The sequence below is a fragment of the Phalangium opilio genome, unplaced genomic scaffold (assembly GCF_054372755.1).
Source record: "Phalangium opilio isolate 3A_F unplaced genomic scaffold, DU_Popi_V2 ptg000056l_1, whole genome shotgun sequence".
In the NCBI taxonomy this organism is placed as follows: Eukaryota; Metazoa; Arthropoda; class Arachnida; order Opiliones; family Phalangiidae; genus Phalangium; species Phalangium opilio.
The window spans coordinates 4,303,761-4,319,525 of NW_028324175.1; the positions used below are offsets into that span (position 1 = coordinate 4,303,761).

At 38.0% G+C, this 15,765-nt stretch overlaps 1 protein-coding gene and 1 long non-coding RNA gene across 3 annotated transcripts; one reads left to right on the forward strand and one right to left on the reverse strand.

Annotated features, from left to right (window-relative positions):
- Window positions 1-3,452: 3,452 nt before the first annotated feature.
- LOC149668076 (uncharacterized) lies at window positions 3,453-7,520 on the forward strand. Of its 2 annotated transcripts, XR_016367932.1 has the most exons (4): window positions 3,453-4,166; window positions 4,232-4,295; window positions 4,520-4,795; window positions 5,220-7,520. It is a non-coding gene; the product is annotated as an uncharacterized LOC149668076 (long non-coding RNA). The 2 variants fall into 2 exon arrangements; XR_016367931.1 differs by lacking the exon at window positions 5,220-7,520 and having other exon boundaries at window positions 4,520-4,831.
- A 5,010-nt stretch (window positions 7,521-12,530) lies between these two features.
- On the reverse strand, window positions 12,531-14,624 carry LOC149668077 (uncharacterized). Its single transcript, XM_089840971.1, has 2 exons — window positions 14,280-14,624; window positions 12,531-12,830 (listed from the first exon to the last, which is right to left on the reverse strand). Exons 1-2 carry the CDS (start codon window positions 14,548-14,550, stop codon window positions 12,742-12,744), a joined length of 360 nt encoding a protein of 119 aa, XP_089697097.1. The 5' UTR covers window positions 14,551-14,624; the 3' UTR covers window positions 12,531-12,741.
- Between the last annotated feature and the right edge of the window lie 1,141 nt (window positions 14,625-15,765).

Sequence of the window (15,765 nt, forward strand, 5' to 3'; positions counted from 1 at the left end):
TTTTAATTTTTAAATTTTAAATTAAATAAATTTTAATTTTTAAATTTTAAATTAAATAAATTTTAATTTTTAAATTTTAAATTAAATAAATTTTAATTTTTAAATTTTAAATTAAATAAATTTTAATTTTTAAATTTTAAATTAAATAAATTTTAATTTTTAAATTTTAAATTAAATAAATTTTAATTTTTAAATTTTAAATTAAATAAATTTTAATTTTTAAATTTTAAATTAAATAAATTTTAATTTTTAAATTTTAAATTAAATAAATTTTAATTTTTAAATTTTAAATTAAATAAATTTTAATTTTTAAATTTTAATTTTTAAATTTTAAATTAAATAAATTTTAATTTTTAAATTTTAATTTTTAAATTTTAAATTAAATAAATTTTAATTTTTAAATTTTAATTTTTAAATTTTAATTTTTAAATTTTAAATTAAATAAATTTTAATTTTTAAATTTTAAATTAAATAAATTTTAATTTTTAAATTTTAAATTAAATAAATTTTAATTTTTAAATTTTAAATTAGAAAATATAAACCCCAAAAATTACCACTGAAAGCCTTAAATAAGTATTTTTTACTAAATAGAAAATGCGATTAATAAAAAAAAGATACTAATTGGGGCTTTTAACTTTTTTAAGTGTACACATATTTTTTATTTATTAATTAATTTTATTTTTAAATTATTTTAATAGTTACTAAATTTTTTAACAAGTGATATTATTATTTAGATTTTTAATTTTAGCGTTGTTTGCTTTATAATGAAATTATTTATTTATTCATTAATTTTATTTTTAAATTATTTTTATAGTTACTAAATTATTTAACAAGTGATATTATTATTTAGATTTTTAATTTTGCTTTATGATGAAATAAAATTTGTACCATAAATTTATGTTCCATAAGACTGACGTCACTACCCATACTTTGTAATGCTACTGAGAGAGACTTACAGCTCGAGCGAGTTAATGAACGAGAAGCGAGAATTTATTAACTCGGTTAATTTTGTAGAATTACAACTTTATCCACCACTAGATGGCAATCCCTTCTCTACTCTTCTGTATTGTTTTGCAATGTGTTCTCTCACATTTTAGTTTTGTTTTAGTATTGTATTATAATCTCTCTCGGTTGCTGCGCAATAAATATAGACGCGGTATAAATAAGAGCTACGCTCTGTGTCATTCTTTTAGTTTAAGACACCCCTGATATTTCCAATAGGTTATGGGCCTAGGATGCTTTAATTACGTTAAACAAAGTAAAGGACAGTGAATTAATTTATATTAATTGTCGTTTGACGTTGCTGGGTGTGGTTCGGTATATGTGTGTATCAATACTGTTCAAATCAAAACTAAAACTAAAGAATAACGAAAAATGGCGGATGCAACAAAAGTCCAGTTTGCAAAGCTGAATAACTCCAATTATCAGGTTTGGAAATTCAAAATGGAAATGTTTCTAATAAAAGAGGATCTATGGCATGTGATTGATGAAGACCCTCCAGAACCGTTAACCACGGTTTGGTCGAAACAAGATAGGAAAGCGAGGGCTACAATAGGCTTGTTTGTTGAGGATAACCAGCTTATGCACATTCGTAATAAAACAACAGCGGATGCTGTGTGGAAAGCACTACGACTCTACCATGAGAAAAGTACACTATGTGGCAAAGTGTTTCTCTTAAAGGCACTATGTCGAAGTCAACTGACCGAGACTGGAAATATGGAACAACATCTGGAAAAAATGTTGGATATTGTTGATCGTTTAAGTAGCTTGGGCGAAACATTAAAAGCAAACCTCGTAGTTGCTTTGTTACTTTGCAGTCTGCCAGAAAGCTACGAAACTCTCATAATTGCTTTGGAAACACGAAATGAAAGCGACTTAACGTTGGAACTAGTAAAAGGAAAGCTAATTGATGAGTATAAACGCCGTGAAGGATTGGCAGGTAAAACCGATGTCACTGACACACAAACAGCATTAAAAATGTATAAAAGTAACACAACGTCCGGAGGCTCGCGACGCAGTACATGTTGGGAATGTGGAAAAATAGGTCATTCTAAGAAAGACTGTTGGCATTTGAAAGAGAAAAATCCAAAACCTAAACATTCCGGGAAACAGAAAGCGAGTGTTGCTAAACAAGCTAGTGATGAACAAAGTTTTACGTCATTCAAGATCACGAGACAACCCAAGGGTAACGCCTGGTATGTGGATTCAGGCGCTACGTGTCATATGACAAATGACAGAGACTTTTTCACAACATTGGATGAAACCTTTTCAAAACAAAGAGAGACGCGAACGGAAACATAAGCCGGTATAAGGCTCGCCTCGTCGCGCAAGGTTTTTCACAAAAGTTTGGGTCCGACTATGATGAAGTGTTTGCTCCAGTGGGGAAACATTCAACGTTCCGAGCTCTATTGGCAGTTGCTGGTCATAAACGATTAAAAGTATGTCATTATGACATCAAGACGGCATTTCTAAACAGCAACTTAGATGAAGACATTTACATGACTCAACCGCAGGGTATCGAGACACCAGAGACTGAACATTTGGTTTGTAAACTACTGAAAAGTCTTTATGGCTTGAAACAGTCAGCTAGAATGTGGAATGAAGAACTTAACAAGATACTGGAAGCGGACGGGTTTAAGAGAGGGACTGCAGACCCTTGTCTATACTCAAAGAGAGTACGAAACGAATGGTGTTATCTGTTCGTGTATGTTGATGATATCATAGCACTAGGGTCAGAAGCGTTCCTTGCAGACTGTTCACAGTTACTCGAAGGTGAATTCGAAGTCACAAATCTCGGAGAGCTTAAGTTATATCTTGGTCAAGAAATCGAACGCGATTCTGACGGTATTTTCAGTATCCACCAGTCGGGTTACATATCACGCATCACGAAACGTTTTGGTATGCAAGATGCCAAACCTGCTAAAACCCCGATGGATGTAGGTTACATGAAAAACACAGAACAAGACGACACGGATGAGATGTCAGATAAGGACGTCTATCGTCAAGCAATAGGATGTCTCCTATATCTTGCAACCTGCACACGACCCGACATAGCAGCTACAGTGTCAATTCTCAGTCAGAAGATCTCAAAACCATCTACCAAAGATTGGAGCGCAGTAAAGCGCGTTCTTCGATATTTGAAAGGAACACAAAACATGAAGCTTAAACTCGGAACCACCAACGCGGATTGGGGAGTTCTCATTGGATATGCGGATGCCAATTGGGCCAGCGATACAACTGACCGAAAATCCAATAGTGGATTCATATTTCAATGGTTAGGCGGATCAATAAGCTGGGCAAGTCGCAAACAGACCCTGGTTGCACTTTCGTCAACCGAGGCTGAGTATGTGGCGCTTGCAGAGGCATGTCGTGAAGCACTTTGGCTTCAGAAACTATTAAAGGATCTAAGCGTAAAGGAAGTGGATATCAGGATTTATGAAGACAACCAAAGCTGTGAAAAATGAAGGCATAACCCAGCGCACCAAACATATTGATACACGACATCATTTCATCAAGGATTTACAAAGCGTGATTCAGTTCGCATACTGCCCAACTGAAGCAATGTTAGCTGATCTGCTGACAAAACCGCTTGAAAAAGTGAAAACTCAAGAACTATCATCTCTGATGGGACTCTATACTTCACTGCTAGCAAAGGGATAATAGCATGGTGTATGTATAAACGTTGAGAGAGGGTGTAGAATTACAACTTTATCCACCACTAGATGGCAATCCCTTCTCTACTCTTCTGTATTGTTTTGCAATGTGTTCTCTCACATTTTAGTTTTGTTTTAGTATTGTATTATAATCTCTCTCGGTTGCTGCACAATAAATGTAGACGCGGTATAAATAAGAGCTACGCTCTGTGTCATTCTTTTAGTTTAAGACACCCCTGATATTTCCAATAGTTTCTAGGGCTAAATTTCAAATTTGCATTTCGAACGTGATGTATTTTAAATAGTTCCTATAAAATTACTAGAAAAAACAATTAATGGGGAATTTTATGGTAATCCAGCTGAGTATACGTAATGTTAAAATTGATAAAAGTAAACAATATTCACGAAAAGTACTTTAATTTTATTCGGAACTACAATATATATTAAACGAAAATTGTAAGAAATCCAAGCAAATCATTATATTTCTATGAAAAGAATATGAATTCAAAAAAGGTAAACTAAAATACCACAATCTTTACTTATATCCTTTATTATTATTATTGTTTGTTTTTCTTAAGGCCAGTGTCTATCTTTGATGAAACACTTTTAATCGTGGTTTTAGCTGGAACGCCGCGATTCGTGGTAGGTACTGATTTAGCACCTGAAGCACCAGTAGTTTTCTGGACTAGACCCGTTTTGGTAGTAGTCGGTTTAGCTTGGGACGCTCCAACTGCTGGTCGTGGTTTGGCTACTTTGGTAGATGACGTAGTTTCATTTACTTTTGGCTTTGGAACGGTTTTTGGTGCTGGAACGGTTTTAGGAGCGTAAACACTCTTTGTAGGATCGAATTTGTATTTCTTGCTTAGTGTTGAAGTTGCGGATGCTGTAGTGGCGTTCTCCTGTAATCCAGCCCATTGGAAGCTAGAATCTATCTATTTCTGTGGTGGTTTCTAGTACAGAATCTGGCGATTGTGGCATTTCGGACATAGTAGGAACGGTGTCAGCATTTCCCATGGTGTTCATCTTTGTGTCGTCAACGAAGCTGAACTCAAAAATAATTTACTTTTATTATAATAATTATATTTAACTTTCGGCGACTTCTTGGCCTCGATGACAAAGAGAAAAGACTGAAATAATTACACGTATGTTTGAAATAAATGCTTTTAAATTTATAAAAATTCAGAGTGCTTATAGAACGAGTATGGAAATATCGGCCCGCCAATCTAATAGTGCATGGTGGTAAAATATTTTTCGTACTACAATAATTTTTTGTTTTCAAACCAGCATGAGTTGGTGTCAGTGTACTGTACTCGCTCTGTACATACTCTGACGAAACTTTTCAACACGATATAGATAACACATTTTTTAATTGGTTAAAAATATACATCATGTTGTGATTCGTAAAACATTTAATTTTTTTTCCTTCTCAAAACTAGAAAACATCTACTCAATAGATTATTCGTGTTTTTTACCACCATTGAGCAGAATTTGACTCTTAATTTTTGCAAGGGTTTTAATTACAAAAGTATTTAATTTAAAATATTTTGATTTCATCATATTAATTAGAATGAATATGTGGATTGGTTAGTTTGCGCGGTAGAGGCATCGGTATGGGTTCCATTTCAAACTCGGTTGGAGGTGGTGCTGCTCCCTCAAGTTCTTCTTGGCAAATGTGATTGACAATGCCGCAACCGAATGCGTCTCTCATAACGTTGTTAACTGTACGACTACGGTCCCTATTTAAATTTAAACGCGTTCAAATGTTACTCATTCAACCTGAAAGAGAGAGGAAGAAAATATTCGAAACGGAGTGAAACTTACAATAACCATTAGATAGCCACTATAAAACGAATGTCCTCTACTGGTGCTCCAACAACGGATAACGTCATAACCATCAAGAAGATTGAAGCACTTGGTACCGAAGATGTCGCGATACTGACCGCCGTCGCAGTAAGTCTGTGTGTCCCAAGTCATCCAAAGAGCCAATGTTATCAACTGGTGTTTAAAAAAGTGAAAGTACCAACTTACAGATGGTACTGTACTACAATCAACTGACTTTGTTAGTCACGTGATCCTATCCCTTAGATGGAGACGAGACCAACCCAACTTGTTTATTTGTTGGTTGGGTCTATTCCCAACTTGACCTAGCTATTTCCGCTTTGATTCACAGCCACCTCACATCCGCGTGTGTAACGCGTATTTGGTGGCCAGTTTTTGGGTCTAGTTGGGAATCCATTATAGGTTAGTGTTTATACATATCCATGGTGTTATGCAAGGATAGTAATGTACTGGATTTTCAGGTGAAAGTTGAGTCGTGATAACCTTACTTTTCCGTCAAAGATACCAACATAAATTAAGGGATAATGTAGCTCTAGTTAAACAATGGGTTAAGAATACGAAGACGGTCATTCCTTGGAAGTCCGGATAGTGACCACTCAATGGCTTTGCTTCATTTGGGTTCTTCAATTGACCACCCGTTTAATTTTTTTATTAGCGGCTGTAAATCTGGTACACGTTATTCCCTGCATACGGAGGTGTCTAGTTAGACTGGTCGCCTGGTGTTAAGGTTTCAACTCTATTTACGCTTCAAGCATATATTGTATCTCTTTGAGAATATTACTTGTTTACGCGCCAAGAAGCGATATCTAGTTTATTAGGTAGAAGGTTTTAAATTCACCTCCACATTTCTAGCTCTTTATCTCCAGTCCAAACAAACGTAGCCTGTCCGGACGGAGTTAATCCCGGCCGCCTCTAAATTACAACCAGCAGCATCTCATTGGTTCTTGAAAACTCACGTCAGCGTGGCGACGCCAATGAGTACCAAAATTACTTCTATTTTCCGACTCTTAGGAGAGTGTAGCGAAATAGCCCGGGTTTTTTACGTCCCCCCTTGTATTTTGAAAGGGGAACTTTGACTATGGCGCGCGCCAATACTTGGGCATCTTATACCTTCTCCCTAATAAACTAGATATCGCTTCTTGACGCGCGATTTCCGCAAAACTCCTAATAGACTTTAGGAGTTAACTGTTTAGCTTTGTCTATTTTGTTGAGTATATCCGATTATGGAAGGCGTATGTATTTAGAATTGGCGCTCGAGTTTATTTGAGTTAGTCTATTAAGTCAGAGCGGGGGCAGATGTAACTCTGCTTTTAAAGTCGATCCTTTTAGTTGAATTCTCTTCTTGTTTTTATAAGAGTGCAAGCTTGACCCTCCGTTTCTAAACTAATGAACTAAACGTTTTCCCAAGTTTTCTATTTGAGTAACTTGAACGGGGAAGGGAGGGAGAGAGAGTAATAAAAACCAAATGGTTCTAGATTCGTTTCTAAGACTTTTATGTACATACAGGGCGCGTTGCAAAAAGGGACTGCTCTGGGATGGGGCGATTTTGAGTCCAAAATGTAACTTCTATCAGGGATATTACATGTTTTAAGAGGGATTAGAACTTAAAAGGGAGAGGGAAATTGTGTAAGCGTTATGAGCGCGTCATGCCCACTAGGACCGTCTACCGGATTACTAGTTTTTAGTACCATTCAAGGACAAATTAAGGATGATGGGAAATCTAAGAGAGATAGGCGGGCGCTAACTGTGGAACGGCTTAGGTCCGGTGGGACGCAACTAAATGGGGGATGAATACTCGGAATAGGACTTAAATTTGTCCTTGGAAGGGGGAAAAGAAGCTAGAGGGCGTGCGCGTTTTAGACTCCCGTTAAATGATAAGCCTCTGCCACAGGCGCGTCGGAATGCATGTGAAAATGCTCAAACTGCTCATCCCTCTTAAAACATTCCTGATTTTGCCTTCCTTATGAATACCCCCTAAGTACAAGTTATGATTATTTTTGGAGTGTTTTAGGGATGACCCCTTGCTAAAATTAGGGGTCATTCCTATTTTAGAGGCCGTTTTCCATAGTGGTAAAGTTTTTAGTAGGATGGTAGTAAAAATAGTAGTATTCCCCCTACATGGAAAAGCAAAACCTATGATGGAGAAAATAGTATGAATTGCTACATTGTGCCGACTAACCATAAATTGCCGCCTTTTCCAAAACATTGCTGACTAACCATAAATTGCCGCCTTTTCCAAAATATTGCTGACTAACCATAAATTGCCGCCTTTTCCAAAATATTGCTGACTAACAATAAATTGCCGCCTTTTCCAAATTATTTCTGACTAACCATAAATTGCCGCCTTTTCCAAAATATTGTTATATTACTGTCTTTTTCCGTGTAATGAGGCGCATACTTAGCCTTTCGTGAATAAACAGGAAAAATGAAATGGGGTAATGCACTGGCCTTTTAACAAGGCGTTTTAAGTGTTCTAATTGCGAGGCCAGTACAGAATGAACATGTAAAACGAAATGTTGGAATAATACATTGGCCTTTTAACTAGGGGTCCTAAGAGACATAATTGCGAGGCTAGTACAGATATGCCCTTAGGTTCAAGCGAGATTAGACCAGGTTAGGTTAGGTTAGGTTTGGTTTAGGCGAGGCGGGTGAAATTTCATGTCGGGCCTCTCAAGTAGGCGTTGGTAGTGGCCTACTTGAGAGGCCATTAGAAAATGAACACGCAAAATTAAACTAGGGACAATACATGGGTCTCTTATCTATGTTTTTATCGTCGGCTACTTGCCGTTCGTGAATAAATATTAAAAACGAAATGGAAGTATCACATTGGCCTTTAAACTAGGTGTCCTAAGTGGCCTAATTGCGAGGCCAGTACAGATATGTCCTAACGTTCCAATTAGGTTAGGTTAGGTTAGGTTAGGTTAGGTTAGGTTAGGTTAGGTTAGGTTTGGTTAGGTTTGGTTAGGTTAGGTTAGGTTTGGTTAGGTTAAGTTTCTGGCCGCTCATCTTGGCGTCAGTAGTGGCGTACTTGAGAGGCCAGTAGAGAATAAACAAGCGAAGTGGAACCATGGTTAGGTTAGGTTTCTGGCCGCTCAACTAGGCGTCAGTAGTGGCCTACTTGAGAGGCCAGTAGAGAGAATCAAGCAAAATGGAACCATAGATTATTACACTGGCCTCTCAACTAGGCGTCAGTAGTGGCCTACTTGAGAGGCCAGTGGAGAATAAACAAGCAGAATGGAACCATAGACTATTACACTGGCCTCTGAACTAGGCGTCAGTGGTGGCCTACTTGAGAGGCCAGTAGAGAATAAACAAGCAAAATGGAACCATGGACTATTACACTGGCCTCTCAACTAGGCGTCAGTAGTGGCCTACTTGAGAGGCCAGTAGAAAATAAACAAACAAAATGGAACCATGGACTATTGCACTGGCCTCTAAAATAGGCGTCAGTAGTGGCCTACTTGAGAGGCCAGTAGAGAATAAACAAGCAAAATGGAACCATGGACTATTACACTGGCCGCTCAACTAGGCGTCAGTAGTGGCCTACTTGAGAGGCCAGTAGAGAATAAACAAACAAAATGGAACCATAGATTATTACACTAGCCGCTCAACTAGGCGTCAGTAGTGGCCTACTTGAGAGGCCAGTAGAGAATAAACAAACAAAATGGAACCATGGACTATTACACTGGCCTCTAAAATAGGCGTCAGTAGTGGCCTACTTGAGAGGCCAGTAGAGAATAAACAAGCAAAATGGAACCATGGACTATTACACTGGCCGCTAGACTAGACGTCAGTAGTGGCCTACTTGAGAGGCCAGTAGAGAATAAACAAACAAAATGGAACCATGGACTATTACACTGGCCTCTCAACTAGGCGTCAGTAGTGGCCTACTTGAGAGGCCAGTAGAGAATAAACAAGCGAAGTGAAACCATGGACTATTACACTGGCCGCTCAACTAGGCGTCAGTAGTGGCCTACTTGAGAGGCCAATAGAGAGAAACAAGCAAAATGGAACCATAGATTATTACACTGGCCGCTCAACTAGGCGTCAGTAGTGGCCTACTTGAGAGGCCAGTAGAGAATAAACAAGCAGAATGGAACCATAGACTATTACACTGGCCTCTCAACTAGGCGTTAGTGGTGGCCTACTTGAGAGGCCAGTAGAGAATAAACAAGCAGAATGGAACCATAGACTATTACACTGGCCGCTCAACTAGGCGTCAGTAGTGGCCTACTTGAGAGGCCAGTAGAGAATAAACAAACAAAATGGAACCATGGACTATTACACTGGCCGCTCAACTAGGCGTCAGTAGTGGCCTACTTGAGAGGCCAGTAGAGAATAAACAAGCAAAATGGAACCATGGACTATTACACTGGCCGCTAGACTAGACGTCAGTAGTGGCCTACTTGAGAGGCCAGTAGAGAATAAACAAACAAAATGGAACCATGGACTATTACACTGGCCTCTCAACTAGGCGTCAGTAGTGGCCTACTTGAGAGGCCAGTAGAGAATAAACAAGCAAAATGGAACCATGGACTATTACACTGGCCGCTCAACTAGGCGTCAGTAGTGGCCTACTTGAGAGGCCAGTAGAGAATAAACAAACAAAATGGAACCATAGATTATTACACTGGCCGCTCAACTAGGCGTCAGTAGTGGCCTACTTGAGAGGCCAGTAGAGAATAAACAAGCAGAATGGAACCATAGACTATTACACTGGCCGCTCAACTAGGCGTCAGTAGTGGCCTACTTGAGAGGCCAGTAGAGATGGGGTTTACTGATTTCTGTGTAGAGACAGACGAGACTATGAGTGGCTTCACAATAGGGCGACTATAGACACCTGGTTGAGAGGCCAAGATCTGGGGAAGTTCCCTTTGGTGACATATGTTTCGTTATTTTGAGCGCATTAATAGTACAAAATGAATTTCTTTTGGGAAATTTCGATGAGAACATTAGGTTAAATAATCAAAAACTGTTAAAACAGTAAAATCATACGAAAACGTTGCTTCTGAAATATGCCCAATGAGTATTCAAATAGAGCTGTTCATAGTATTTTCTCCGTCATTGGTCTAGCTTTTTGATCTAGGAAAAATACTACTATTTTTACTACTATCCTACTAAAAAAAATCCCACTATCGAAGGCGGCCTCGTAAATAGGAAAGATCCAAAATTAGCACTTCGTGTTCAGTTTCTAATGTTAAATTTAAGCAGTCATCCGTGAACACTACAAATGGTCCAAACTTGAACTTAGGGTGGTGAACTTATGGTGACAAATGTGGTGACCTTATGGTGACGAAGTCTACCATAGAAGTTATACTTTCCACTCAATATCGACCTCACTGTACTTCAGTCCTACCACTTTCCCTTTTTTTGAGTAGTGATATCTACCCACCCAGATATGCAGGCATCCAAAATGGCGACCATGACATGATATCATGGACGCCTGCATATCTGGGTATTCTTTCTTCGAGTCTATGTTGGAGTATAGGATTTTGCAACATCTATCATAAACGGCCGGATAAAAACCGATTTTCTGACGAATCGATTTTTTTGTCCAGTTTTTTTGGAGCGGTTAAACCGACCATTTAAATTAAACGGTTAACCAAAAACCGGTTTTTTTCGGGAATTTGACATCCCTACGATACACAAAAGACCGAGGCTTAACAATCCTCAACGTCAGTGGCTCGCGGCCATCTTTCATGTTTACAAGGGCTCGTCTAGTTTCGGAGAGAGTGTCAAGCCCTTTTCGCATGTCGGAGGGTAAAAGTGGGGGAAAATGCGAAGCGCATGCGTGTTAGTAACAACGTGGATAAAATAGCAGCCTACGGTCTTAGCCTCCGCGTATTTCCTCATTACTTTAGAGGCATCAACTTTCCCATTAAATCTGATCATTTTCGATACATTTTCTTGATTTTTTTTCTTAGAAATTTGGAAAAAAAGTGTAATAAAATTCATTTAAGCCAGTGGTTTTTTTAGTTAGTTCAATTTTGTAGCATTGTTCAGTTATTTTTTTTCATATGATTCTTAAGCCTTTGCACTATGCCTGGATGCTGTGTTGTGGAAGTGGGTAGGATGCAAGAATCAGTCGTATAAAGTAAAGAGGGATGATAAAACAGTGGAAATTAAATTTCACATAATTGTTGTGAAAAGGAGAACGAGTTATAAATCGAAAAGGTTGGAACTCCAAAGACGGGGATATGTAACATGCATTTCGTTAGTGGGTATCGGACCCTGGTCGGGAATCGGCGGCCCTCGCGGGGAAAGCGCTCTTTTTTGACGGGTTGCTCTCGTGGTTTTGCCCGGCGCTGCTTGGATACCGACATTATTTATGAAGCCGACACTAAGCCTTGTTGTTAAGGGAAATATTTTCGATATTATCATTTTTTAAAGCTTCAATGAGCATGTGTTTTCGCCAGTAGGATTTAAATATAATTCCCATATTTTTACAAACTTCTTTAAGTTCCAATATTTTTAGTTTATCACAGTTTAGATTCAAATTTACTCCGTTCTCTACAATCCCAGCTATTTCCCCATAGACCGATGGCGTCGTCTGCTATTTTATCCACGACTCACGACAAGCGCATGCGCGCATAAATTTGCGAAAAGGTCTATTCATACCCCTTTTTATGGATGAATAAGGTCTTAGCTTGTAGAGGGGAAGCTACGAGTCTCTTCTCGTTCTATAATACACATCCGTGGTCTTAACATGGGAACAAGAGAATGGAAAAATTTCATTCAACGCGGGAAATGCAATATTTTGTAGAATGATATGTGTAATTACAAAACGATTAAACGTTTTGAAAATAATATTCGTTTAATAAAACCGAGTAATCAAATTTTTGAGTACTCGTTTTGAAAAATCTAGCACTGCTAGGTCTGTTTTGAAAACGATTAATCGTTCTGAAACTTTTGATTCGAATATTCGTCTGGTTAAACCGAGTAATCGTTTTGATTCGAATATTCGTCTGGTTAAACCGAGTAATCGTTTTGATTCGAATATTCGTCTGGTTAAACCGAGTAATCGATTTGTCGAGTACTCGTTTTGAAAAAAAACGAGTACTCGAACTAGATTTTTTGAGGAATAAGTAATATTCGTTTGAACGAGTACTCGATTCGGATTTCGAATAGGAGATTTACTATTCGATTCGTATTCGATTCGGTTTGAAAAACCACTATTCGCACAGCCCTATTGCAATCAAATCTTCGATAGTGTCAATTTTTTTGGACTTGCCAGTCATTAGTGTGCCAGTTAAATTTCCCGACCACGCATACGCCAGCACCAAAGTTCCGAAACGCGCAACCATTTCTTCACTCCACGTTCCTCCAATGATGCTACAGCTAAAAGCATTAAATATACATCATTATATGGTTTCTGAAAAACAAATTACTGATATTTCAAACGAAAATTCTTGACACGCAATTGTGTAGCTACACATTTTGTAACTTCGTCCCTCCAATTATTTCCTAAATGTAATTTTAGCAACATCAAGAATTCCTAAGTTTCAATTATTTTTTTCTTTAGTTAAAACTAGAAGTGATATCTAGTTTATTAGGGAGAAGGTGTAAATTCGCCGCATTTCCAGCTTTATCTCCAGTCCAAACGTAGGTCCGGAGTTGATCCCCGCCTCTAAATTACAACCAGCATCTCATTGGTTCTTGAAAACTCACATCAGCGCGACGCGAATGACGAAAATTACGTATTCTCCGACTGAGGAGAGTCGAAATAGTTCGGCCTCCTTTTACGTCCCCCCTTGTATTTTAAAAGGGGACTGGGACTATGGCGCGCGAAAACTTAGGCATCTTATACCCTCTCCCTAATAAACTAGATATCGCGTCTTGGTTAAACCAAGAAGTGATTTATATAAGAAGGCATAAAAAAGCGTCCGGTGCTCGCGTGATAGTTGACAATTCCCCTTCATCATTTGTAAACGGAGGTGGGGCTTAATATTTTATCTTACTTTATGTTTTTCACCATCTATCTCTTTTACCTTTGCGTTAAGCCTTGGTTTGGTTTTTGGAACTCACGAAATCCTTAGTACACTTGATTGGATTTAGAAATAATTGTAGAACGATTTTCACGTAGAGTTACATATTTAACTCCTTCAAGTTTGTTTCAAATCTTTAACTAACTTGTTAATGGCAATTGAAAACAACTGTCGTACCTCTTCAGCACCGCGGGCAGCCAAAATTTCTGTTTAATTTGCTCTAGTTTTGTTTTTTCTAGTCGGAATACGGCATTCCGGAGTGGGGTGGCGTAGCGGTTAGCGCTTTCGCCTCGCAGCAAGAGGATACCGGGTTCGATCCCGGACTGTGGCACCGGGTGAAAATCCGGGAACAAATCCTTATGCGTAGAGTTTGCAAGTTCTCTCCCCGCTTGTTAAAAGAAGTTTTCCTCCGCGGTCTAACCCGATTTCTCCTTTCCATCAAAACTTGCAGAGGTTAACGGTAATAGTCAGTATAGGGCGCTGTAGGTTAGCTGTGGCATAGGGGCTAGCCACCACCCCTCTATGCATTGTAAAGGGACCCACCTGTAAACAAGCTACAGGCTTAGTGTGGAAATCCCTTCATAGACTGAGCCTAGATTATTATTATTATTATATTATTATTCGCGTCTGTATGACCTATCCCCACGGGATCCAATAGGAAAACGCAGAGCAATGACGCACATGAAATGGGTGGGGCTTACTTGTCAACTGATATCGGCGCAAAATCTAGCGAATTATTCTTATTGTATATTGCTTCTTGCTATGGTTTAACTATTTAATTAAATCGGTCTAATTCACTTACGATTTTGCAATAAATCAGCAAAGTATATCCAGATGCACTTTGAAAAAGTCCAGCAATTTTTTTTCCATAATTTCATTTGTTTACAGGTAGCTAGAAGTGTCACTAGCGACACTAATATCAGGGAGAAAGCGTTCAACGTCCAAACTGTGTCATCGTGTCCTTTGATGGTGAGATTCTTTTGTGAACGCTCGTTCTTAATGGGCATGCTCGAAAATATGGAGAATGAATCGAAGTAACTAATTGGAGATACATGATGTAACATCGTGTCCATTTCACCCGCGTAATATTGCAGTACAACCGTGTCTAGAATCTTTAAAAATATATTTATTGTGAACTAAAATTTAGGAAGCCTAAATATGAAATTTTGGATTTAAGGTTTGCACTATTGTTTTGTTGAATGCATCAGCTTCTAAGATTATATATATATTGTACAAAAACAAGTATGATAAAAAATTGCAATTATACACAATCCTTGGCGAAACAAGGACGCTTTTTCAAACCCACAAAAGGCCAGAAATTTCAAGTTAATATATGTATTGCAATTTGAAATTAAAATTAAATTTGGATTTTACACAAAACGGGTATGAATGCTGCTTTTCGAAAAAAGGGGAGCTCAAATGTTCATGTATGAAATTAAACTTCTGGTGGTACTCTGTAAGCAGAAACTTGCTATTTCAGGGTCGTTAAGCCTGGTTTTCACTGGCCCAAAACGCAGAGATAACTTGCCGCGTTTTCTGGGTGGCAAGCACGGAATTGGTTTTCTATTTTCCCGCAAATTTTTATGGAAAGGAAAGTGGTAGCCAATAGGAAACGACGAATGCGTGACGTCATAGGCATGGTTTTGGTCAGTTCGCGAGGTTTTTTTTCGACGCCATTTTTTGCTATTTTTTTGAAGGCGTTTGTGTAGTCGACTTAAATTTCTAAAAACGTATAGATAACGAATTGTTAAAGAAGTTTGGCTTAATCGTTATTTATACAAAAAAATTGACATTTTTACAAAGACAGTAATGTCTAAGAAAAAAAGCCGGGCTATTTCGCCTCTCCTCAGTCAGAAAATACGTAATTTTCGTCATTCGCGTCGCGCTGACGTGAGTTTTCAAGAACCAATGAGATGCTGGTGGTAATTTAGAGGCGGGGATGAACTCCGGACCTACGTTTGGACTGGAGATAAAGCTAGAAATGTGGCTAATTTATACCTTCTCCCTAGTAAACTAGATATCGCTTCTTGATTTAATAGTAGTGATGAACCGGTACCGATACCATGTCGGTATCGGTTCATCACTAAATCAGAATGTGCTCAAAAAGATGGAAACTTCGACGCTGAAAACGATTACTATCAGACCTTCACATTGTATAATTTAAATCAACCTAAATATATTTATTTTAATGTGTATTTAAAAACTTAGGCTCACTTTGAACCGTTAAATTCGCTCCAAAATGTACACGTAAAACAAGACAAATTTTCTAATCAAATAAAAAATTCCAG